The sequence below is a fragment of the Megascapheus bottae genome, chromosome 24 (genome assembly GCF_031878675.1).
Source record: "Megascapheus bottae isolate mThoBot1 chromosome 24, mThoBot2.hap1, whole genome shotgun sequence".
In the NCBI taxonomy this organism is placed as follows: domain Eukaryota; kingdom Metazoa; phylum Chordata; class Mammalia; order Rodentia; family Geomyidae; genus Megascapheus; species Megascapheus bottae.
Window position 1 is genome coordinate 27,316,516 of NC_143532.1, and position 27,887 is coordinate 27,344,402.

Consider the following 27,887-nt stretch of genomic DNA (forward strand, 5'->3'; position numbering starts at 1 on the left):
AATTATAGAAAATAAGTTTGGTTTCAGCAGACATACATACCTATAACATTCATCTCATGGGCTTTAAACTTTTGCTTGTAGACCAGTGTCACTCTTCAAGCATATTCTTTATTTTCAGTCCTGAGACTTGAACTCAAGCCCTGAACACTGTCCCTTAACCTCTTTGTGGTCAAAGCTAGCATTCTACCATATGAGCCACCCAGCCACTTCCAGCTTTTTCTGCTTATGTGGTACTAAGGAATTGGACCCACGGCTTCATGTACGCTAAACAAGCACTTTATCCAGGGATGTGCTTCCTGTTTTCTTTTAGACCCTTCATCACCTTGTTTATCCCAGTCCAAGTTATATGTTAGGGCCTCATACATGGCCTTTGATGTCCTCTAAGGTACAAAATGTTCTTTTATTTATTTTTTATTTTTTTGCTAGTCCTGGGCTTGAGCTCAGGGCGGGAGCACTGTCCTTGGACTTTTTCAAGGCTAGGGCTCTACCACTTAAGCCTCAGCACCACTTCTGGCTTTTTTCTATATATGTGGTGCCAAGGAATCGAACCCGGGTTTTCGTGCATGCTAGGCAAGCACTCAACCACTAGGCCAAACTCCCGGCTGACAAAATGTTCTTTTAATTATTGCTATTGAGAGTGAACATTCTTAGTGTTTTCATTAATCACATGGATCTTTGTGGACATATCTGAAGCTTCCAGAAAATGCTATCAATGATTTATTTACTGTATTTTTTCCAAGTGAACCATAATAATATTTCTGTGGAAATACATTTAATTATCTTTTTTTCCCCTTTTTTATAGGTCATGGGGCTTGAACTCTGGGGCTGCATGCTGTCCCTGAGCTCTTCAGCTCAAGGCTACAGTCCTACCCTTGGAGCCAGAGCCCCACTTCCTGTTTTCTAGTGATTAATTGGAGATAAGAGTCCTTGTTCTTTAGTGTCAGTGCTGGCTTTGAACCACGATCCTCAGATCTCAGCCTCCTGATTAGCTAGGATTACAGGGGTGAGCCACCTCTCCTGGCTACATTTTATTATCTTATGAGGAGAATTTTACCAGTCAAAAATTCTAAAAGACATTATGAATAATTTTGACACATTTTCATTTTAACTTTTTTTGGCCAATCCTGGGCTTGAACTCAGGGCCTGATCACTGTCTTTGGACTTTCTCAAGGCTAGAGCTCTACCATTTGAACCTTAGCACCACTTTGGGCTTTTTTCTGTGTATGTAGTACCGAAGAATCGAACCCAGGTCTTTTTGTGCATGCTAGACAAGTACCCTACCACTAAGCCAAACTCCCAGCCCTCATTTTAACATTTTTAATAAAATGTCAAGAAGATACACAAACAGATGTCATAATTTCTCTTCCTATATACCATAGTATATCAAAGAAATATGGGTTAGGTACCTTTGGTATATACCTGTAATTCTTAAGAGGCTGAGGTATGAAGAATCATAGTTTAAAGCCATCCTGGTCAGAGAAGTCCACAGGACTCTATTGCTAAAATAACCGGCAATGCCAAGCTCGAGACATGCTCAAATGACATAGTATGAACAACAACAAAAAATGGGGGAGCTGAGAATTGGTGGCTCATGCCTGTAATCCTAGCTACTCAGGAGACTGAGATCTGTGTATTGCAATTCAAAACCAGCCCGAGCACAAAAGTCTTTGAGAACCTTATCTCCAATTTACCACCCGAAAACCAAAAGTGGCATTGTAGAGTGGTAACCTTGAGCTGAAGAGCTCAGAGACAGTGCCCAGGCCCATAGTTCAAGCCCCACACTGACCAGAAAACAAAACAACAACAAAGGTAGGGGATAATCAGTAATCTTTAGTCTTTATTTTTATTTCCTATATGATTTGATTCATATATTTAAATTTTTTATTGAAGTTTCTAAGGCTTACTTTTTGTCTTACTCTCTATAAAAAGATTTATGGCAAGGTTGTGGCCCAGGCCTATAATTCCAGCACTTGCGAAGTCAGAGCAATAGGATCATGAGTTCAACACAAGCCAAATTTACAGAGACCCTGTCCAAAAAGGATTAAAAAAAGTAAAGAGACAGGGCCGGGAGTTTGGCCTAAAGGTAGAGTGCTTGCCTAGCATGCACGAATACCCGGGTTAAATTCCTCAGTACCACATACATAGAAAAAAGCTGGAAGTGGTGCTGAGGCTCAAGTTGTAGAGCTCTAGCCTTGAGAAAGTCCAAGGACAGTGCTCAGGCTCTGAGCCCGAGCCCAAGATTGGCAAAAAAAAAAAAAAAAAGTAAAGAGACAAGAGACAAAAGGAGAAGAAGTGATGGGGGGGGAGGAAAAGGATGAAAGAAATGTAGACAAATAAGTAGAGTGACCAGTTGTCTTATTCTTTTTCCTTCCTCCTTTCCTTCTACTTGGTCCACACTGGACCAAGCTTCTTTCATATGAACTTTACAGAGACTCACTTAAACTATATCTGAACAAAAACTACACCTACTTTTCAAATTTCTTTTTCAGTACTGGGATATGAATATAGGGCCTTGCATTTAAAAGCACTCTTAACACTTGAGCCTTATCTCAGGCCATTATTGCTTTAGTTTATTTTTAGGATAGGGTCCTAAGCTTGTACTCAAAGCTGACCTCAGATTATGGTCCTCCTTAGGAGCTTAGATTGCAGATCTGGGCCACCACATTTGGCCAATTCCTAGTTATTGTTATTGTTGTTGTTTAATTATTTTTAAATAGGTGTACAAAGGAAATGCCATTTAACAAATGTTATTAATTCAATGCATATTAATTAGTGTCATCCTTTTCCACATCCTCACTTCCCTTCAACCCACCTTTCCCTTGCTGTTCTTAATTTTATAGTATATGCAATGAATTATTGACTGCATTCTTCCTCTTTCCTCCTTTATTTGTCTGCCTCTTTCCCCTTGGCCACACCTTGCTAACTTTAACTAGCAGCTTCTTCATTTGAAGAGAAGCTGCCTTATACTTGGCCAGTATTAAAATGTAATAGCTTTCTTCTTTTCAATATATCAGATTCTGAAGAATATACCTGATTCAATAGTTTCACTTTTTTAGAAGAATTTAATGAAAAAAGACTTAATGGGTTTATATTCTGATTTTTTTTACCAAGCTGTGATCATTTGTTATGGAGTATTTGAAGTCAACACTGATGATGTCAATTACCTTCATTTTTAAAGGTAGTTACATTTCAAGGCAGGAAAGAATATCCAGAATATATGTCAATTGATAGAAAATGAATTTTTTCATTTTCTAGGATTAGAGGGGTTTAAGGTAAATAATGTCTATAATTTATGATTCTACCACATTGCTTCCACATTCTTCTTATACACTATATATTACACTGTATTCTCCCCATGCCCATCCCTGATTTTACTCACTGCATATAGTCATAGTCATCCTCTTCACTGCTCCTTTCAATACAGTCTGGTAGGTCCTGGACTTCATTTAGATTATTGCCTGTTTAGCCTTTACATGGTTATCATATTCATAGCCAGGTAATTCTCTAAAATAACCCCACTTTTCTGCCCCCTGTCTAGGAGGGAGAAGGTGGGAAATGTGGGAGTTGAGTTACTTGATCTTCAAACAGAAGAAACTCTGATCTTAAAAGTGACTAGTGAGACACACTTTTCTATAAACTTTTAAATGGGTTTGGGAACTCACGGCTTTCCGGCAAACTATCCACTGGGTCTTTGTTGTCCATTGAGTTCCAAAATGTAATTTGGCACATATAATTAGGTTGAAAAGGAATCTTAGAAACTTTTTACTGCTATGATTCAAGATCATTCTTCCTTATTAGAGATGAGAACATGTCAGCATTGAAATGGAGATTTCAAGTTCCTCTCTTCCAGTGTTTTGTAAAATATCTGATTTATTGCTGTGAAATGCCATTTTCCCTACTGTGTTGCCGAGCACTGTTTTGGGACCAGCTTTCTAATCTCTATCTCATGTGCTACCCTACCTGACCTCTACTATTTATTCAACTGATTTTTTTTTTATGCTTTCATGTATTAGAGAAAATATGCAGTCTTTGTCTTTCTGTATCCATTTCATTTCATATATCAAAATTTCTTGGGCCAGGAGTTTGGCCTAGTGGTAGAGTGCTTGGCTCGCATGCTTGAAGCTCTGGGTTCCATTCCTCTGTACCATATGCGTAGAAAAAGCCTGAAGTGTCGCTGTGGTTCGAGTGGTAGAGTTCTTGCCTTGAGAAACCCCAAGGAACAGTGCTCAGGCCCTGAGTTCAAGCTCTGAACTGGAAAAAAAAAATTCTTCTACTTTCATCCACGTTGTTGAAAATGACAGCTGGATAACATTCCACTCTGTGCATATATGTATTTATGTGCTGTGCTGCATGAGAATACATACGTTACTTTGATACACTGATTTCATGACCTTTGACTGTATATGGTAGATCTGTTTTTAGTTTTGTATTTGTTTTTGTTTTGTTTTGTTTTTCATCAGTAGGGTTTGAACTCTGGGCCTGGGCACTCTTCCTGAGCTCTTTAGCTCAAGGCTAGTGCTCTGCCACTTGAGCCACAGCACCAATTCCCATTTTCTGGTGGTTAATTGGAGATAAGAGTTTCATGGACTTTGGTTCCCGTGCTGGCTTTGAACCATAATCCTCAGATCTCAGCCTCCCAAATAGCTAGGATTACAGGTGTAAGCCACTGGTGCCTAGCTTGTTTTTAGTTTTTTGAAGAAACTATTATACTATACTATACTATACTCCAGGAGAATAGTATTGCCACCAACAGTACAAGAGTTGTACATTTTTTACCTCATCTCAAGCATTTGGTGTTGTATGTGACGTGTGTGTGTGTGTGTGTGTGTGTGTGTGTGTGTGTGTGTGAAATGTTGATAATAGTCATTCTAACTGCAAGAAATACAACAATACAATGTATTATGGTATTGATCTTCATTTTCTGGATGACTTTTGTTTGACATCCTTTTTGGAGATTTGTATTTTTTGTGGCTTTTTTTTTATTTGTACTTTATTATCAGGGTGATATATAGAGTGGTTACAGTTACATTTATCATGTGGTGGGTATATTACTTTTTGAACATTGATACCCCTTCTCTTGTTTTTCTCCCACTTTCCCTCCCCAACCCCTCCTAATCATCTTGTTTTACCCCTTCCCTTCCCTATTCCAAGTAAATAAATAAATGTATATATAATATACCATGTGCCAAAGTCAAATACAGTAACATGAGGTAAACCATAAGGGGGAAAAGAAAAGAAATCACTCCACATAGTAGTACATTAAGAACAACAGTATCAAAGATAAACCTCCTGCCTATTCCTATCATTTGCCCCTTTTAAAATTGTAAGTTTTTTTTCTTTTTTGCCAGTTCTGGGACTTGAACTCAGAGCCTAGGCACTGTCCTTGGGTTTTTTCCTCAAGGGTAGCACTCTACCACTTGAGGTACTAAGGTACTACTTGTGGTAGTGAGGAATCGAATCCCGGGCTTTGTGCATACTAAGCAAGCATTCTCCCATGAGGCCAAACTCCTAGCCTAATTGAACAGTTTTTTTTGTGATATATATATATATATTCAACTGAATATATATGCATATATATGTACATATATTTTCATACTTGGTTGCATCTTTCACTATTTGGGGTTTTTTCCTACTTTTAGTTTTTATTTTATTATCAGGGCAATGTATAGGGGGATTATGGTTACATTCACTGATGTTTACTCTTTCTCTGATGTATGTTTGGGAGGCCTTTGTTAGCAAGTAATTGACAATATGTGTATGGATTTAATGTAGGATCTCCATTCTCCATTCAGCCAGTCTTTGTGTTTCATGTCACTACCTTGCTGTCCTGTTACTATCATATTTAAGTTTGTCTTGAGTTCAGGTAACAAAAGCTATCATCTTAGTTCCTTTCACTCATGATTACCTTGGCTCTTCAGGATGCTTGTGGTTCCATATGACTTTCACATTTATTTTTTTGTAGTTTTGTGGGAAATTCCATTAAGTCCCTTTGGGTAGTTGAGCTCTTTGCATATTGTAGATGTTAGTCATTCTTCTGTTAAATAGGTTGCATATATATTTTTTCCATTCTATGGGTTGTGCTTTAGGTCTGAAAATTGTTTCTTTTGCTGTCCAGAAATTTTTAGTTTGATGTAATCCCATGTATAATTTGTGTTTTTGTTTTCTGGGCAAGTAGAGTCATATTCAGATAATGATTCCCTGTGCTTATTACTTCTAGTATTTTTCCTGTATTTCCTGAAGTAATTTAGTTTCAAGTCTTATTTTGAGTTCTTTGATCCATTTGGAGTTGATTTATTGTATAAGGTAAAAGATAAGTGTTTAACAGGTGAATAACCAATTTTTCTAATACCATTTATAGAATATACTATCTTTCCCCACCCCAGTGTGTATTGTGGCTTTTTTGTAAAAAAAATTAGATGGCTGTAGTTGTGTGTGGTTTTAATCTTGGGTTTTCTGTCTTGTTCCTTTGATCCTCGGGTCTTTTTTGTTACTAACGGTCTGTAAGACAATTTGAAATTTGGTACTATGATACATCTATTAGTGTTCTTTTTGCTCAAAATTACATTTGCTATTTAGTCTTTTATTCTCCCTTATGAATTCTAGGATTGATCTTTTTATACCTATGAAGAATGACATTGAGGCTCTGGTGGGTGTTACAGTGATTCTGTAGATTGCCTTTAGCAGTATGACCATTTTCCTGATTGCAATTTTGCCATTTAATAAAAATAGGAGGTCTTTGGATTTTCTAATGTTTTCTTTGTTTTCTTCAAGATTTTATACTTTTTCCTGTAGAGATTTTTCACTTTTGGGGACAAGTCTCAGGTGTTTTGTTGTTTTTGAGACTATTCTGAATGGTATTGTTTTCTTGGTTTCTTGTTGAAATATAGAAAAACCTACTGATTTTGTATGCCGATTGTATATCTTGCTGAGTTTCTACTGTACCTGTTCCTATGTACCATATCTAGAAGGGTTTTGGTAGAAGCTATAAGGTATGTGAAGTACAGGACCTATCATCTGCAAATACAAATAATTTCACTTCTTCCCTGAATTTCCTATTTATTTATCTTGCCTTGTTGCTTTAACTTGCCATACTGAATTAGAGTGAGGAAGATGAACACCTTGTCTTATTGCTGACTTTAGGAGATATAATTTTCCCCCATTTAATACGATGTTGGCTATAACTTTATGAGTCATATTTTTCTTAAGTTTTGATATATTCCTTTTGTGGAAATTTCCTTTAGAGTTTTTATCAATACAGAGATATTACATTTTGTCAAATGCTTTTTTTGCTCTGTTGAGATAATAATGATTTTTGTTCTTGAGCCTGTTTGTAGATGTTACATGTATTGATTTATATATGATAAGCCATCTTTACATTCCTGTGGTGAAATCAACTTGATTATACTGTACACGTTTGTAATATGTTGTGCATGTATTTGTAAGAGTTTCATGTAGGATTTTTTCACATCATTATTTCTCAAGGAGATTGATTTATAATTTTCTTTTTTTGCTGTAACTATGTCCAGTTTTGTAGTATGCTTAATCCTTACTTCTTAGAATGAGTTCAGGAGCAATTATTTTCCTTACATTTAATAAAAGACTGGAGGAAGGCTAGTCACTAATTCTTTAAAAATATGAAACAACTAGACATGAATCATCCAGATCTGAGCTCTTCTTTGCTAGGAGACTATTTCTACTTCCATTTTAATGGTTTTTAAAGGTTTCTTTAAGTGATTCATAGCCTCTTGATTAAAGTTTCATAGATCATGTATATATGAAAGTTAGTTTCTTCCTGATTTCTTGTTTTGTATTTTATTTATTATCATTATCTATTTATTTTTTCTGCTTCTGGAGCTTTAACTCAGGTCCTGGACAATGTCTGCAGCTTTTTTACTCAAAGTTAATTCTCTACCACTTGAACCACAGCTTCACTTCTAGATTTTTTGCTAATTTATTGGAGATTTGAGCCCTGTCTGGGTTGGCTTCAAACCATAATCCCCAGATCTGAGCCTCCTGCGTACTAGAATTACAGGTGTCCAGCTATTCTAGATTTCTCTAGTTTATTTGAGTATATGTTTTCAAACTATGTCCTCATGATCATCTGTATTTCTTTGGACTTTTTTTGGTCATTTTCGCCCTTTTCATCTCTGATTTATAAATGTGACTCTCTTCCCTCCTTATATTGGTTAGATTAAGTCCAACTTTATCAATATTGTTTAGTTTTTAATGAAACAGTACTTTATTTCTGTGCAGGGCTTTTGGATCTACATTTTTGTCATGTTCTCCTCTGATCTTTATTATTTCTTTCCATCTGCTAATTTGGGGTTTGGCTTGTACTCTTTTTCTAAAAGTTGCAAGTGCTGATATCAGCACTCATAGCACTCCTAAGCTGAAAATGTAACATCCTGAAGTTTAAACTTCTTCATGCAGCCCTATGAACATATTTCTCTCTTTTCAAACATCCTATGGCAGCTCTTTTATTATTACCTGAGCCATGGTTTCTCTTTTAATCAGATCCTCAGAGTAATTCATTCCACAGGAATATCAAAATAGCATCTTGCTGTTGTTCTTCAAGGTAAGGGAGTACAGGATACCTTTCTCCACCAAGTCTAGCTTCCCATACCGAAGTAGACACTCTCCTTGACTCACTATACTCAGATTAAGGCTCGCAGTATATGTTGGTTTATCCTGCATCTAGTCTCCAACAGGATTGTCTGTTTTATCTTGTACTGTCATTTTAACTTCTCTTCCCATAGTCAAGGGATCCAGGGACAAGTTCAGAACTTCTCCAGCTTTTTTTTTTTTCAGTGTGATAAGCATTTTTTTAAATTGTCTGCATAATATATTGAGGGGTTACAGTTATATTCCTCAGGTAGTCAGTACATTACTTCTCTCACATTGATACCCCTTCTCATGTTTTTTTCCATATATTTTTATTGTAATTAATAGAAGGGTTACATAATATTCACCAGATAGAAGGTGCATTACTTCACATACAATGATACCCTTTCTCATTTTTTGGTTCCCATTTTCCTCCCTCCCACACCCACCCCTCATCTTGTTTTCCCCCCTTCCCTATCAAATTTCAAATAACCAAATACGCATTTATCAAATATATATGATAACAAAGTGAAATACTGTAACAATATGAGATAACCAACAGATAGCAAAAGAGATGAGAGATAACATAATACCTTAAGGACAACAATCATTCATTATATGGCTTTTGTTTCTATATCCTAGAGGTCCTTTCAATTAGCTTTATACTATATGGCCTTGTGTATCAAGGTTTTGCTCTATTGCAAATCTCTGCTAGGAGAGCCCAAGGTTTCTACTGATTATGACAAATGAGGGAAACCATTGAGCCTAAGTTCCTTTGACTCTGGCTTACTTCACTTAATATGATTTTTTCTAAGTCTTTCCATTTCCTTACAAATGGGTCGATGTCGTTCTTTCGGACAGCAGCATAGAATTCCATTGTGTACAAATAACACATCTTGTTGATCCATTCATCAACTGAGGGACACCTAGATTGGTTCCATATCTTTGCTATGATAAATAATGCTGCAATGAACATTGTTGTGCTAATGGATTTAGTATGCCCTTGTTTCTGGATGATTGGGTAAATGCCAAGTAGTGTAATTCTGGGTCATAGAGGAGCTCTATGTTTAGCCTTTTGAGGCACTGCCATACTGCTTTCCATAGTGGTTGAACGAGTTTGCACTCCCACCAACAGTGTAGTCGTGATCCCTCCTGGCCACATCCCCTCCAGCATCTGTTGTTATTAGATTTCTTGATCCTGGCCATTCTAACTGGAGTGAAGTGGAATCTTAGAGTTGTTTTGATTTGCATGTCTTTTATGACCAGAGATGTTGAGCATTTCTTCATGTGTCTGTAGGCCATTTTTGTTTCTTCTTCAAAGAAGACTCTCTTTAAGTCTTTGGCCCATTTTTTAATGGGATGGTTGTTACTTTGGAGATTAGTTTTGTAGTGATTCAGTTTTAGATATGAGGCCTTTGTCCGTTGTTTGGTTGGTGAAGATCTTCTCCCACTCTGTAGGCTTCCTAATTAATTTAGTAGCTATGTCCTTTGCCATACAAAAGCTCTGCAGTTTAATGCAGTCCCACTTATCCAGCCTTTCTCTGATTTGTTGTGATTCTTGGTCCTTATTAAGAAAGTTTCGACCTGTGCCAAGGAGGCCTAGTGTATCTCCTATTCCTTCTTGTAAAGTTTTCAGTGTGTCAGCTTTTACCTCCAGGTCTTTGATCCATTTGGAGTTAATTCTAGTGGAACGTGACAAAGAAGGGTCCAACTTTAGTTTTCTGCAGGTGCTTAACCAGTTCTGCCAGCACAACTTGTTGAAGAGGCTGTCTTTCTTCCATTCTATTTTTTTGGCTCCCTTGTCAAAGATTAGGTGACCATAGATAGGTCTGTGGTTTAGTATCTGGGTCCTCAGTTCTATTCCATTGGTCTTCAGGCCTGTTCTTGTGCCAGTACCAAGCTGTTGTGGTAATTATAGCTCTGTAGGTGACAGAATAGTTCTAACCGTGTAGCTAGCTACCTTATAGGCAGGACATTGAGATCTTGGTTTCTTATTGAGATATATCACTTCATTTAGACTTAAAATGTTTAAGAGTTCAGAAGTTTGATGTATTCCATTTGTACCATTATAAACTGTGTGAGCTATTATATAAAAGCATGACTGACTTTTAAATGGTTCAGAACTTGTATTGGCATTTTTTCTTGGTCATTTGTAGAATTCTCTGTGGTTATTGATGTCTAATCACTTTCTTATGCTGATTATATACATTTTAGATAGCTTATGAATTTAACAGCTTTCAAATAGCCATATTAGGGTAGTCACTGTGATGAGTCAAACTTATTTTAATCAGAATTTTTAATAGAAGATGCTCCCATTTTCTAAGATTTTTCCATTTAAAGATGTAGTAAAGTAACAATTTTTAGAAAAGTTCAAATTCATATGATCCACCATATGCATGTAGTATGGTGTTCCTTATTCATTAATTATTGGAACACATACATTTTTCAAGCACATATAATCACAAAGGTGTGAAAGTCAAATAAGCAAGACTCCCTACTCTCAACAAGATTCAGAAAGACTTGTGAAACTAGAATATCATCATATACTTATAAAATTTCCACCAGGATGAAAATCACAGTAGAATACTAACAGGAGAATTTTATGTTCAAAAAGAAGAGATATCTGAAGAAATAAAATATATAAGCCAGGTTGGAGGTGTTAGCTACTGGTAGATTGCTTGCCTTGTATGCATACAGTTCTGGGTTCAATTCCTTCATACCACATACACAGAAAAGGCTAGAAGTAGTTCTGTGGCTCAAATGGTAGAGGGCTAACCTTGAAAATGGCCAAGGACAGTGCCCAAGCTCTGAGTTCAAGCCCCAGGAAGAACTAATTCATCATGTGGCTCTTTAGTAGAATGCCAGTTCAGAGAAGAAGTGGCAGGTACTAAGACACATAACATGGGAAAGACTATTATAAAATCTAGAGGCAACTTTTCTTTGCCTGGAGTTGAGTAATAGAGATGGCTGGAAAGGCAGATAACATAATAGATGAAACTTGGCTGTACAGTCTAAATGATATCAAATTTGTATTTTTGTTGTAAGTTATCCCAAATGTCATATGGAAGATTAGATTGTAATATAGTGCTCCTTATTTATTCATTAATTATTGGAACACATTCATTTTTCAAGCACATATAATCACAAACATGTGAAAGTCAAATAAGAAAGACTTCCTACCCTCAACAAAATTCAGAAAGACTTGTGAAACTAAAATTTCATTATATACTTATAAAAATCCCCACCAGGGGGCTGGGAGTTTGGCCTAGTAGTAGAATGCTTGCCTAGCATACACAAAGGCCTGGGTTCGAGTGCTTGCCTAGCATGCACAAAGGCCTGGGTTCGATTCCTCAGTACCATATACATAGAAAAAAGCTGGAAGTGGTGCTTTGGCTCAAGTGGTAGAGCTCTAGTCTAGCCTTGAGAAAAGTCCAAGGACAGTGCTCAGGCCCTGAGCTCCAGCCCCATGACTGGCAAAAAAAAAAGAAAGAAAAAAATCCTCACCAGGATGAAGGTCACAGTAGAATGCTATGCTCAGGGAGAAGAAATATCCAAAGAAAGAAAATATATGAGCTGGTTCGGGCATGTAGCCTAGTGGTAGATTGCTCGCCTAGCATGCATTAAGTCCTGGGTTTGAGGTTGATGACATTGACACAAATCTTGGAAAAATTTTCCCAACATGATTGATATAGTCACACAAATCTTAGAAAAATTTTCCCAGCGTGACTATGAAAATAAGTATAATACAGTATGAGTCACCTATATAAAATACTGTAGCTCTGAGCTAGATGTGATGGTTCCTGTCTTTTAATCCTAGCTACTCAAGAAGCTATTATAGGAAGGATTATGAGATTCTAACTCAATCAATAAAGTAACCATTAGAATAATGATTAATTCATTGAATAAATTTGAATGGATATTAAAACTGATCTTCAAAATTTGATAAGGAATGCTGGGTATGTAGCTTGCACGTACAATCTGAATTACAGGACAGATAGCAATAAGGAGAATCAAAGTTTAAGGGCAATCCAGGCAAAAATCTCAAAAGACTTCATTTCAAGCAATAAAGTTCTTGGTTGTGGCATACACCTATCATCCCAGCTACATAGGATATTAAAAGGAAGATCATGGTCCCAACTGTTCAGAGCAAAATGTGAAAACATATTCAAAAGATAATGAATGTGCAAAGAACTTGAGGTGTTTCTTAGCTGGTATTGAGTCTGACTAGGAAGTTCAAGGTCTTCAGTTCAAACCTAAAAAAAGTAGGTACCTCTGTATCCAGAGGCAAAGCAACTGCAGTGGGGTGAAAGTAAATTGAAAAGTGTTTGATCCTGTCTGGAATCAGGAGTTTTGAGTTCATCTAATTATAAATGTAAATAAATTATTTAACTTTCTGAGAAATCTATGAAAATCTTCATTATTATAATTACATGCATTAACTTCATGAATGCATATGAAATTTTTACACAAAGCATTAATGTGTGAGTGGTAATAATTTTCTATACATATGATAGGACTTTTCTATAAAATATTCATGATCTTCGTATCACTTAATAATCACCTTGTTTAAGCCTAAAAGAATGTTACTTTCATATTCTAATGAATTATCTCCCAAGGTTCAAATGTTTATAGTCAGTAAGTAAAACTGCTATTATAAAAACATACTAAATTACACAATTACAATAAATGGCCATACAACTTGTGTTTTCATTATCAAGTAGTTTAGGTGTTGTTTTGCTAAAAAATGGTATTAAATTTTTTCTTGTTTGAATTTATGAAAGCAATTCTTCTGTTACCCGCAATTTGAAAATTGACTTTTTGTTCACTTCAAACTAATCTGGGATTTAAAATAATGCTAGCAATTTCCTATAAAAACTTGAATACAAGGTGAGAAAATCACCTTGTCCATTGGAATAAAAAAGATTTAAGGTATAAAAGTTATGAAAAGTATCACCTGGGGTGTATCTCATTGGACCAGTGCTTATTTTGTGTTTGAAAGTCTCTGGGAGAAATGGCTCTGTGGCTCAAGTGCTAGAGCTATAGCCTTGAGCTGAAGAACTCAGGGACAGTGCCCAGGCCCAGAGTTCAAGCTCTACACAGCCAAAAAAAAAAAAAAAAAGAAAACAGCAAGAAGAAAAGAAAGAAAAAATGCTGCAAGTAATTATTCTTGAAAACAAAGCATTTTGGGGGAGTAGCTTATATGTGTATTGCCAGTTTACTTGGAATTAGCTGAGGCAAAAAGTTAATGGGTACACTATCTTAACAAAATCTCTGGATGTGGTTGTACAAACCTATCATCACAGCTGTAAAAGTGCTTAAGTATGAAGATTGCTGACCATGCCAGTTTGGGCAAAACATGTGAAATCTTTTAGGGCAATATTCCTAAAGCAAAAAGGGCTAGGGACATGGCTTAACTGGCATAGTACCTGAGATCAAACGCCAGTGGCTCTCACCCACACGCTCATATACAACACACCTGCAAATAAAGGTTTTGAAGGGGTGGTATCATATATGCCCTTTGGATACATTTTTCTTTATTGCAATAGTACAAATTCATTGACCTGTGTGTGTGACTATCCTGAGTGCTCAAAGCCTCTGTGCCTGAGATTCTGTGCTGAAGACTAGCACTCTACCACTAGCTCCACAGCTCCATTTCAGCTCTTTGATGGTTAATTGAATATAAGTCTCAGAAACTTTCCTGTCTAATCTGGCTTCCTCAGATCTCAGCCTCCTGAGTAGTTTTGTCGGCTTTAAAAATAAATAAATAAATAAATAAACAAACAGGATTGGAAGTGGATCTGTGGATCAAAGTGGTAGAGCCCGAGTCTTGAGCAGATATGTTCAGAGACAATACCCAAGCCCTGAATTCAAGCTCTATGACTGACCAAAAAAACCCTTATCTATCTATCTATACATATATATGAGATCAAACTTATTAAAATATAATTCAGAATATATTTAGGTAGAATTCTATTAATAATTTCATGCATTGCAATTCTTCATTCTTTTAAGTATATACATCAGTATAACTATAAAAATTTACATTTCCATTCTTTTCCTTCTAGATTTATTCCTCACAACATTGTCTGACTCTAATACTTTCCAGTTTGAGATATGTGAAAATTTGGTAAGAACTCTTTTCTTTGGAGCATTTTTAAATGGCTTTCAATAAAGGCACACAATTTAGAAAATGGAATTAAAATGATTAATTGGGTCAGTTGGTTTCCATAATAAATAGAAACTCTTTAGGAACTTTTCCTTGTGTTATTGTACTCAAACTGCTCTACAATGCTGAGGAACTGTTTCACCTGCAGCCATTCCTCTGCCGGTTTTCAGGCATGGTGCTGACCAGCCTGGTGACCAGAATCTCCTCAGCTGTTCGAGAAGGTTACTGAAATTTCATCTGTCATTGTGATACTTCATGAAAAAACTCTTTTTCTTCCCTTCCTTCAGACTTATAAAAAGAAACAGAAACAACCGACACTAAATCTACTGCCAAGTGACCAGGATTAAGAAGTCTATCCTAATAGGTTTTCTTTTTGTAATTGCTGATCAGTTACGTTCATGATTTATGCTATCTTTAACTTGATTTGTGAAAAATAATAAGACTAGTGATAGAGTGATTGCCTAGCATGCATGAAGACCCAGATTCAATTCCTTGGTACCACATACATAGAAAAAAAGCCAGAAGTGGTGCTATGGCTCAAATGGTAGAGCTCTAACCTTGAGAAAGCTCAGGGACAGCACTCTGCTGAGTTCTAGCCCTGGGAATGGAAAAACAAAAAGAATAAGACCAAACTACTCAGAATCTTCAGATTGATAAGATTTGAGGCCAGTAAAATGGGACTAACTCAGAACACTTGTCACATGTAAGTCAATTATAAAACCTCACTTTCCAGATAAGGAAAATGGGTATATGACTCTGTTTCCTAGAACACTGGCAAAGATGAAACTAAGCCACATTTGTAAAGTGCCTGGAATATAGCAGACACCAAACTTAAGTTTTAGATCTCTTGATTTGCCACATAATTACTCCCAATTATCTTTTATTCCATGCAAATTAAGCCCATTAGCCTCTTACAGGTTTTATGAAAATGCTAATGAAAAACAATGAGTTCTAATTAATGTAAAGTTCTAAGGTTTTCTGTTAGACGGGGGTGTTGGATGGGACTCACACACGGAAACTGTGGGACTGAGCAGCTCTATTTAGACAACACCGGAGCATCTAAGAGCTTTTAAGCCACACCACTTTATTGTTTTTAAGAATGCCAAGTTTTGGGGGGAGGGAAATGGGTACCAAGACATGTGAAAGGGAATCAATATATGTGAATTAATGCACCTTCTATCTGGCAAATATCATGTCACCCTTTTACTAATTACAATAAAAAAATGCAAAAAAAAAAGAATGCCAAGTTTAAAAAAGGAAAGAAAGATATCTAAGCAAAAAAGACTTAATGTAATGTGTTTCTAATGCTAGACTTAAAGTTCATATTTTTTATGATTATCATATATTACCAATTCCACTGTGGAGGGATACTTTTTTTTGCAGTTAGCTTTCATTCCTACCTCAGCTGAATTTTGTGAGAGATCTATCTAATTATTTTGTATATAGTATGAGAGAGCCTCAATAGAAAAAGCAGAAGATATATATTGAATTATGAAACACTTAAGTATATGTCATCCTCTATCTTTGACTTTAAAGGTGATCAAGTAAGTAACTCAATAGGAAAAACATTCTTCATGTAGATTTCATTGGGGTCTTTTTAACTTTTGATATTGTTTTCTTTAAAATTAATAAATTGGCTATTGGATAATGGCGAAAAGTTGTTTTGTATTTAAAAGGCAAGATTAATGAATAACTATTAAAGAAAAATTACTCACAAATTTGCTAAAGATGATAAGACAGATTTTATTTCAAGGAACTACTTATAATGGGACCTTGCAGCAAGGAAGAAATAGGGCTTAGCTATACATACAACACAGAAAAATGACACTGTGTATAGCCAAGGGGCAGAGTGGGTCAGTGGATCAGAAGTTACTAAGAGGGTAGCGTAATTCTTATGTTGAAGGCTGCCAGAGTGATTAGATACTATGTGGAAGATTGTATTGTTCTTAAAATTGAACTCTCTGAGGATGGATATGGAAGTTTTAGACTGAATAGGGTTTTTTTTTAAAAAAAAGTCTAACAAAAGTTTGGACAAGGAGAGAATCTAATTCAGTACCCAGATTCAAAATAAGTAAATCAGTAATACAGATTATGGAGAATATAGATTCAATATTAGCTAGTAGAAGGGCTAGAACTAGGTGCTCATGCCTATAATCAATATCTGCTATTCAGGAAGATCCAGAAGCTTGGGGTTCCAGGTAGCCTGAGAAAACATTATCAAGACCCCTTCTCAGTAATAAGCCAGGTATGGTAGTATGCACCTGTAGTCCCAGGCATACAGGAGGTATGACTAGAACTTATCTTGGGGAAAAATAAGGCCCAATCTGAAAAAGAATTAAAGGAAAAATTAAAGGAAAAAGGGCTGGGTATATGGCCCAAGTAGTAACATGTCTGCCTACTCAATGTAAGGCCCTGAGTATCACTTCTGTATCACTTTCAAAAAAAATAGCAAATTCATATTAAATATTGTATTTTTAAAGTAGGTAACTGTATATTCAAAGAAAGATTGGCCCAAACACTTTATAATAACATACAAGTTGACCAGAAATAATCGAAAACTTATAAAAGTATGTTAGTTTGAAATGTAGGGGCTATATGATTTTTTTTTTTTGCCATTCCTGGGCTTGAGCTCAGGGTCTGAGCACTGTCTTTGGGTTTTCTCAAGGCTAGAGCTCTACCACTTGAGTCACAGTACCACTTCCAGCTTTTTCTGAGTGTGTGGTACTGAGCAATCGAACCTGGGTCCTTGTGCATGCTAAGCACTCTGCCACTAGGCCAAACTCTCAACCCATGAAACTTTTTTTTAGAGTTTCATTTGTGTGTTCTGCTCCATAATAGTGTCTGAAAGATGTAGAAGGGTAGGACAGAAGGTCTGAGATGCAAATATAGGTAGCTAACTAATATGATCAAGGAGTCAAAGAACATTTACTTCTCCTTGACCTACGTAGATTTATCAGTGAAGGCTTCAAAGAAGATGTGCTACTTGCATGACTACTACAGATAAGTCAGATTTTAGTGTTAAAAAATGAGAAAGGTAGAGAAAGAGGCAGGCAAGAAGCATACAGAATGGGCTGAATGCATGACTCAAGCAGTAGAGGGCATGCCTAAGTCTGTTGGAGATCCTGAGCTCAGTACCATTAAAATAGAAGAACTCTATAGATAACACAGGATATTTTCCAAGAGAAGGTACCCAGGATATGAAAGGGACCTTGGAAGTTAAGGTTCAAAAAATTGGTTTAGACAAAATCATAAAAGACCTTTGACATCTCAGCTAACTAATTTGATTTTCTAAAATTGTGTTGAGAAGCTATTCTATGATTTAGAGCTGTGAGAGTGAGATGAGTGGAAGGTTCATTGTTGCAGTTAACCTTGCTGTTCTGCATCAGATATATTAGTGTGAAAAATTACAAGTGGTAAGATAATGTAGATTGAGTTCACAGTCACGTGGGAAAGAGGTATATGATTTAAAGACTTGTATGCTGGGAATAGAAAAGGGGTTGCTAAAAAGATGACCATTAACACAATGGTAACTTGTGACCTACAACAGATATTGCAAAATAAAAGAAGATAGGTGCTTGTGATCACACCTGACTACTGAGGAGGCTGAGTTCTGAGGAGTGCAGTTCAAAACCAACCCAACCAGTAAAGCTTGTGAGACTCCATCTCTACATAAATAGCAAAATGCCACAGTAGTGTGGCTCAAGTGATAGAGCACCAACTGTGAGCAAGAAAGTTGAATAAGAACATGATGACCAGAGTTCAAGCCCTGGTATTGGGCAACACACACACACACACACACACACAGAAAAAAGTATATAATTGGGGGCAGGAAAAATTCCATTAGCAATATGTCAAGGAACAAGGAACTAGTTAGAAATGTAGAAATGGAATTCAAGTAAAAGCTGTCTTTGGAAGAGAGCCCAGAGAAGTGATATAAAGCCAGATCCTTGGAGAGGCTGTCAGAATTTTCAACCCTGACAGTTTGCAGTAGAGAGCTGCCCTGAATGTTGTAGATTGATTGAATAGTAATATTTTTGTTCCTTACTCACTTATGATGTCTTTAGATTTTTCCAAATGTCTTTCAGAAGATAAAATTAATTCACATTTACTACTTTACATGAGTCTAAGTAAAAATTCACAATAATTATCACATATTGCTTCTAGATCATTTTTAACTTAATGAATAGAGTAGTTTTAACATTAAAGGTTAAATACTCAGCTGAATATTGTGATACACACCTGATACTACAGGTACTCAACAGGTAGAGACAGGAGTATTGCTAGTTTGAGACCATGGGAAGTTAGGGATCTTCTTAACAAAACTAAAACAAAAGAGTAGGGCTTTAGCTCTTATGGTAAAAGCTCTTGCTAGAGACCCTTATTTCAACTTCCAATATCAAAAATTAAAAACTTAGGCAAATACATTGACAGTGGTCCAAGAAAGATACTTGCTACAATATAGCACTATGGCTAAAAGTCTCTTTCCTCAGCAGTGATGATTAGATGATTCAGAAGTAGCTGTCGTAGTAACACCAATATTATTACTACTAATGTGCCTACTAATAACACTGAATGTTAATTAAATGTATATATTGTGTTAAGCACTTTATTTTTATTATTTCACTAACCTACAGACTCTCCCTTCTTCCCTTCCAACCTTCCCCACTTCCCAAAACAATTTCAACAACTTTTGATAGTTGCAATCTACTGAATGTGGCTTTTTGCATTTGGTAAAAAATGTAAAATGATACTTGGAAGTATCATTGTTTTGGGACGGAGATAAATCATGAACTTATATCTAGAATACAAACACAGAAAAAAATACACTTTAGAGACAAAGTCAACTGATCTTAGAGAACTAACTTTAGGCTTCAAAGCTAGCAAACAGTGAGGCCAGGACTTGTCTAAAACTCTGTCCTAAAGTCATTACACAGTAATTCCAGAAATGAACTAAAGACAAGGACATAGCTAAAGCCTCTGTAGTCATTAAGACTGCAGAGTAAATGAGTCCATGACAAAGCACCATTAAAGCACAGGACTGCCACTGCAAAAATACCTTGTAACAATGCGTCTTGTAAAATACTTCTTTATCTATCACTATTTGACTGTCTTTAGAATCCTACATGAGACAGATTTTTTTTTTTGCTGGTACCATGGCATACACTCAGAATTTCATGCTCTTGCTCAGCTTTTATCACCCAAGGCTAGCAGTCTTCCACTTGAGGCACACCTCCAGCCTGACATTTTTGCTGTTTAATTGGAAATAGGGTATTTCAGACTTTTTGGCAGTGGCTGATTTGAACTATAATCCTCAGATCTCAGCCTATTGAGTAAGTAAGATACAGATGTGAGCCACCAGTGCCTGACTAAACCTATTTTTAAATAGCACTTGAATCCCAATATGACAGTGAAGAACCAAAAAGAAACCCAGATTATTAAACCACCCTAAAGTGATGCAACTGGTAAGGAAAACAAGAGGAATCCATATCATTTAAACATAAATTTGATATTTTTTGTTTAGATTCAGAATATAAAGCAATATTGATGTCTTCCTAAGTTAACTAGATAGCTTCATTTTTTTAAGTGATGAGAGATAACATAGTACCTTAAGAACAACAATCATTAATTATATGGCTTATGTTTACATCATATTTTAAATGACAAGTTTAACAAACAATTGTTCAAGGAGGGAGTCTCTAATTACATTCTCTGGGAGCTTCGTTTTTTTTTAAGTACATTTTGTCTCACTTTATTTTATTTTATTTTATTTTTGCCAGTCCTGGGCTTGAGCTCAGGGCCTGAGCTCTGTCCTTGGACTTTCTCAAGGCTAGAGCTCTACCACTTGAGCCTCAGCACCACTTCCAGCTTTTTGCTATGCATGTGGTAGCAAGGAATCGAACCCGGGTCTTCGTGCATGCTAGACAAGCACTCTACCACTAGGCCAAACTCCTGGCCCCTTTTGTCTCACTTTAAAGCATGGTCTGTAATGAAAGGAATGACACTAATGAAAAAATTAGATCATTGTCATCAAATCAGAATATGTAAATGACATTACTCTGAATAGAACTTAAGGTATACAGTTTGTATTACCAGGTAGAATAAATAACAAGCAGTTGTAATGTGGGAAAATTGTTTAAATGAAGTACCTTTCCAAACATAGCAGATTTACCAAGAATATATTCTCTTCTGTTGATACTGTGAATGTTGTGCTTTTTATTATATTTTTATTAGCTTATAATAGGTTGCAATCAATCTCGCTCCCTCTATATATGACTTTCTCCCCTTCCAAGCTTCATATTTCCCAAAACAATTCCAACCATTTTCATAGTTGCAAGCATTCTAGTGAATGTGTCTTCTAACAGCTGGGAGACTGTTAGCTGGAAAGTATCATTATTTCTGGATGGAGATAAATCATGATGTTATATCTAAAGATTTTTCTAGACATGCTGACCAGAGTTCACACTTTCATTGGGTTGATTCCTGCACTTCAGTCAATTTACCAGTTTTATAATCAGCTTTATCTCACACAAAAGAACTAACCTGTTCTATTAAAAGAGTTCTATTTTTCCAAAATGATCATATCTACTCAGTATACAATAATCTTTCAAAACAAAATTACACTTTTAACACTGTAGTCAGAAGCGGCAACTGACACCAATAGAACTTCAAGTTCAAGCAAATAGTGGAGAAAGAACTCTAAGGTTTAATACATTTGTACAAATAAGATGTATATAGAAAAGGTATTTGAAAAGTACTTCAGATATTTTAATAGTAGAGCAAACACTCTGTCCATGGATAATGGAGTGTAAAATGGTTAGAAAATTGCCTGTCATAAGACAAATCTCACTCTCTCCCAGGCACGGTTTTTGTGCTTTCATGGTTGTTTGCCTTTCTCTGAGAACATCAGGAGTAATTTCTTTAAGGAATGACTTGAAAATTTGTAGTATCCTTAGTGGAACAAAGGTAAACCTTGAAACATTTAAAGGATGTCTTATCTAGGTTATATAGGCATCCAAGTCAATAACAATTTTTCACATCCAAATTCTGAGTTCTGCCTTTAGTTTTCTTATTTAGCATCTAATAGTACTAGGTATTATATTTTCAATGCCTTACACTGTACTAGATAAGAGAAGATGCTTAGTATGTCCAGAATTATGGTGATGATTTGGGAAAAGGTTTTATAGCAGAATTAGCCAAAAGAAAGCACTGTCAATTAGAAAGGTGCTGATGGTTCATGCCTGTAAACCTAGTTGCTCAGGAGGCTGAGATATGAGGATCGTGGTTTGAAACAAACCTGGGTAGGAAAGCTCATAAGACTCTTAAGTCCAATTAAGTACTACAAAAGCTGAAAATGGAGCAGTGGCTCAAGTGGTAGAGTGCTAGCCTTGAGCACAAAAGCTCAGTGACAACTCCTAAGCCCAGAGTCTAACTCCTAGGACTGGCACTCTTAAGTTCATATTCTCTTCAGGGCTCACTGTTTACTTTCGTTTCATAATTTTTAAAAAATGAGTAAAAAATTGGAGTGATGGTAGTACAGGTAATGTTAGTTAAGCCTTTTGTTAATGACTTACATTGTTTATTTCTCTGCTTCAACTAAAATGCTGTTTTATACTTTATTAGGAGTTTTTAATTCGAGGTTCTTTTGACTTCAACAGGATGGAAATTTCTCACACTGTAATACCCTAGAGACACCTAAAAATTTGATGTGGGTTGGACAGTCAGCTTTTGCAGACTTTGGTAAGATTATTTTTTTTTCAAATGCCTACTTCTGTATTTTCCATATTGTTTGAAAACTATATCCAGTGTTTTCAGAAATATTCAAACTTTAAAAGGTTCACAGTTTTTGATTGGTCTGCTAATAAAATAGGAGGAATTTATGACATGAAAATAGGTTGAACTTAAATTTTCATCCAGGAATAATATGCAAAAAAAATATAGTCTTCTGGGGCATTTATGGAGAGTTCCAAGTAGTAATTAATATGATTTTCTTATTGAAAGTGCTGAATCCAGTTTTAGAATATTTATATATAAACTGAGGCATCTTGGTTATAATTATGCACATGTTTAAACACAAAATTTACTACAATTTTTACATACCATATATATTTACTAGTATATGTATATACAATTCACATATATATATACATATGTCTATACACATATGCCATGAATATAATTTTATACAGCATTGTTAGTTCACCAGAATTTTCATTGTGACCCATCAATGTTATGCCATGGATGGAAATTTCTACTGTGATATCTTATTAGCAAATATCTACAGATTTACTGATTATAGATATTCAGTAAGTATAACTGGAATATGGAACAAACAAAACCAAAAGATTTAACAATATCTCAAATCTTGAATATTAAAAAGCTCTTTGGAGGCTGGCATGATAGCTTAGACCTCTTGATATATCAACTACTCAGAAGGAGACAGAGATTGGGGTGGAGGGGTGGTGGAGGGGAAGGAATCACATTTCTGAAGTCAGCCCAGGCAAAATGTTAGGAAAATCCATCAAAAAAAAAAAAAAAGGATAGTATCATTCCAGTAATCCCTGCTACACATAATGTTTAAGTAAAAGGAATGTGGTCCAGACCAGCCTTAACAAGAAATTCAAGACCCTCTTGAAAATAACAAAAGGCAAGAAGATTAGAAGCATGGCTCATGGTAGAATGCCTGCCTAACAAGCATAAGTTCAAACCTCAGTATTGGCAAAAAATTTTAAAATAATTACTTCTATTTGTGTTTTAGTCCCCTAAGAGAATATTGTGAATACTATGAATATTGTTTTTCCTAAGATTCAATAAAATTAATCGAAGTTAGGAACCTCTACATGGTTCTTTTCATTTTTTGTCAAAGCTATAGGACTTTTGTATTACATAAATGATTTAGATGAGCACCATCTAAAACAGGTCCAAACTTCATAGTATGAATAAGGCACATTGTTGCCATTTGAGGGGTTTTTTTCCCCCATTGAATTTGTAGCTCTTTTGTTTTCACTGCACAGTTGACTAAATGAACACATTATTCTGAATCATGGCAATATATTCCAAGGCAACTGAACAGGGGTGGACAGTATCGTGTAGTGAAAATTACAACATGAATTCCTGTGTTGTATTGGATTTGAGCTTAATTATCCTGAATATTACTTTCATTTTCAGTAAATTTTCTTACATGGTTTATAATTTAAACTAGTCAAGTAACAGAATGCATGAAATTGTTTATTTAAACTTGCTGATTCATTTAGTTGTTAGGTTGATAAAAAATCACTATGTGTCCCCCTGCCTAAAAAAAGAAGAGGCATATAACTAGATATATCTCTAGATATCTAAATAGATACACACAGATAGATAGATAATCTAAATATATATATATATATATATATATATATATATATACACTGTGTAATTCTCTGCCATTTTGTGGATCTCCCTGATCTTCTTTATCTTTGGTTAACAACCTCAAGATCAAAACTATACTCATTATGATTGTGTATTTTATATCTTAAAACTCTGCTCTTAGCAAAATTACTAATGCTAGTCCCAGGGCTTGAACTCAGGACCTAAACACTGTCCTTGGGCTTTCCTCAAGGCTAGAGTTCTATCACTTAGGCCACAGCACCACTTCTGGCTTTTCTATGTATGTGGTACCAAGGAACCAAACCCGGGTCTTCATGCATGCTAGACAAGCACTCTACCACTAGGCCAAACTCCTGGCTACTTAAAAGATTTTAAGCCAGACACTGGTGCCTCACACCTGTAATCCTAGCTACAAAAGAGGCTGAGATCTGCAGATCCCTATTCAAAGCAGGCAAGTCCTCATGTACTCCTATCTCCAATTAACCATCAGAAATGACCTTGTAGCTCAAAGTGAAAAAGAGCTCTATTCTTTGAGAGAGAGCACTTGCCTTGAGCTTTGAGCAAAAGACCTCAAAGATAGTGTGCAGGCCCTAAGTTCAAGCTCCATAATTGGCAAATTAAAAAAAAGGTTTTAAGTTTTGCTGTTTATAAATATAAACATTTATGTACTGATGTTTTTAAGATGTAGACTATAAAGTAGTTAAATTATGAAATATAAACATTCCCATTTATAAAACATTAGATAGTTTAATCATTAAACTTTTGTAAATTGTTAAATTTTAGTATCTATCTTTTAATGTCTTTAAAATGTTTGTATATTTTTAATCACATAATGCAAAGAAACATGACAGCTAAGGAGTCAAAAGAAGCAGATGGCCTTGAAGAAGGTTATGCATTTTCCTATGAAAAGTATACAGTTGAACACATTTGTGAATTGCATTCTGTCCTCTTCCACTCCACCCACTCCCTCTGAACTAAGCAAGAGAGTGAATGACAAGAAAGTCAGCTCAGGTTTAAAAATTTGCCATCTAGTTGGAAAGAACCACATGTTTCAAATTACATGGTGATGGGGAAAAGCCCATACCAAATAAGAGTTTTAAAATGACACTTAGCTCATTGACGTTTTCTAAACATAGTTTCACCCCAAGTTAAACAAAAATAAATACATATAAAAGTAATGTTTCCTGTGTGTATATATGTGTGTATATGTTGTGCATACCTCCTGGTCTTAAGAGTTTAAAGCATTCAGGGCCTGATTGCTAGCCCTGAGCTTTTTTAAACTCAAGGCTAGCTCCTAACAACTTGGACCACAGCTCTACTTCATGATTTTTGCTGATTAATTGGAGATAACAGTCTCAAAGACTTTCTGCCTAAACTGCCTTTTGAACCATGATCCTCAGATCTCATCTTCCTCAGTTGCTAGGATTACAGGCCTGAACCACCAGTACCAAGCTAGTAATGGGTTATTTTATCTTCTATTTTCCCTGTTTTATCTCATATGTTCAATTAATTGTGAAAAGTGTTCAGCATAGAGTAGTCAACAGTGGCAAGAGTACCTAATTAAATTTCTTTTGCATTATTAGAGCTTTCTTAAAGAATTTCTAATTGTATATTAAATTGGCTCTTTTTTCTGAGTTATTTGATCTTCTGTATAAAATCATTTTGTAGTTTCACAAGCTTATTAAAGATTACACATGAAAGTAAAGTTTGCCTGATGAAGTTCGGAGCTCTGGGATTGGGTGTGTAGATATTTAGTATCATTATGTCTTCCTGGAGGAAAGATCCCTTTAGTAATATGTAGTATCCTTCTTTGTCTTTTCTCCCTACTTTTAGTTTGAAGTCTATTTTATCTGATATGAGGATGGCAACTCCAGCCTGTTTATGGGGGCCGTTAGTTTGAAAGAGTTTATTCCAACCTCTCACTTTCAAAAAATGTTCGTTTTTTGGGGGTAAGATGTGTCTCTTGAAGACAGCATAATGTTGAAGCTTTTCCCTGGAATGGAATGCTTTTATTGTTCCCTCAGTTATGAATGAGAGCTTAGCTGGGTACAGTATTCTTGGTTGGTAGTTATTTGACTTAAGGGCATGACATATATGCTTCCAGTCACTTCTTGCTTGCATGGTCTCTGCTGAGAAATCTGGGGTTATTCTGATTGGTTTTCCTTTATAGGTTACTGATCCCTTTTCCCTGGCTGCCTTTAGGATCCTTTCATTGGTTTCTATTAATCCAGTTCGGATTACAATGTGGCGGTGGGATGTTCTTTTCTGGTCAGGTCTGTTTGGGGTTCTAAAAGCTTCTTGTATCTGGATGGGCCTGCCCTTCTGGATATTTGGGAAATTCTCTGAGATGATTCCCTGAAGTATATTTCCAATACCATTGACCTCTTTCTCCAGACCCTCCTCAATACCAATTAGCCTTAAATTAGGCTTCCTAATTGTATCTTGGACCTCCTGAAGCACTCTCTCATATTTCCTAGATTTGGATTGACTCATTTTCTGTTCTTTCTCTATAACAACTAAATTATCTTCAGCCCCGGAAATTCTCTCTTCTGCATTGTCTAACCTGCTATCAAAGCTATCTACTTTATTCTTCATCTCCTTGCTTCTAATTGCTCATTTTTGATGCCTTGCATCTCTTCTTTTAGATCATGTATGGATTTCTTTAGCTCCTTTATTTCCATTTGAGTGCTTAGCTCAGTAGCTTTATTTTCTTTGGACATTTGCTGGAGTTCAGTCACCTTTTTATTTGTGGATTCTATGAATTCATCCATTTTTCTTTGAAAAACCTTTATTATGGCCTCCTTTATGGCTTCTCCTTTTTCACTTATCACCTTGTTTATGGTTTCCTCTTGTTTAGCTATGGCTTCCTCCCTTATCTCTTTCTTTATATTTTCACATTTTTCATTAATGATGTTTATCAATTGCATTTGTATAGCACTTGGAAGACTCTCCTCTTGGTTTGCCAGTGACTGTTCCATTGTCTGTTTATATTGGGTGGAGGATGTTATTCCTTGATTTGACATTTTTCTTGAGTTTCTTGTTCTGCCCATTTGAAAATGGGAGCAAGATTAATACTAAACACGATTATAGTTTTTCAGATATAACCAACCTAGACCTCTTTAACTGGCAGACACTAGATGTTCACAATTTTTGATTGGTATTATCACTCTTTCTTTTTGTGCACTTACAGACCAGTCTAATACAACCACTGGTAACCGATTTAGGACCAAAACAATAAGCCTCTCAATCCAATCTCTATTGTATTTAAGTCCCTCTGGACCTAGAGTATCATTGAACACCTAGATATACAGTATTGCTCAACGGCCATCAAGTGTAGATCCATGCATTATAAGGGTTGAAAGATGAACAGAGGACCAGAGATAGAAAAATAGTATGAGAGAGAACAGGGGAGGTACAAGAGGAGTAACGTAGGAGTGTAAGATTGTTATAGTAATGAAGAAAAGGTATAGCGTAAGGATAACTAACCTAAGTTGATAAGCAGGTAGCATAATTGAGTACAAAGTTTGGAAAGTATTAGATAAAACTTATGAAAGTAAGAAGGGTAATAAGAAGAATATGTCGAGAAAAGAGGGAGGCAGATATAGGAGATTTCAATGATGGAAAATTTTAAAAAGAAAGAAAAGAAAGGAAAGTAAGACAAAAACAGCAACAAGCACAAAAAAACAAAATAAAAAGAGAAAAAGGAAGAAAAAAGAAACAAATGACTATCAAATGAATTACAGATTAACAAATGTTA

The 27,887-nt window shown here is 35.8% G+C and overlaps 1 protein-coding gene across 1 annotated transcript in view; it reads left to right on the top strand.

Annotated features, from left to right (window-relative positions):
• The window catches only part of Itfg1 (integrin alpha FG-GAP repeat containing 1), a 162,729-nt gene that overhangs the window by 40,662 nt on the left and 94,180 nt on the right, over positions 1-27,887 (top strand). The window contains exons 7-8 of the mRNA XM_090357681.1: positions 14,667-14,728; positions 22,423-22,504. Of these exons, the coding sequence (XP_090213807.1) occupies positions 14,667-14,728; positions 22,423-22,504 (144 nt within the window). The remainder of the gene's footprint in view (positions 1-14,666; positions 14,729-22,422; positions 22,505-27,887) is intronic.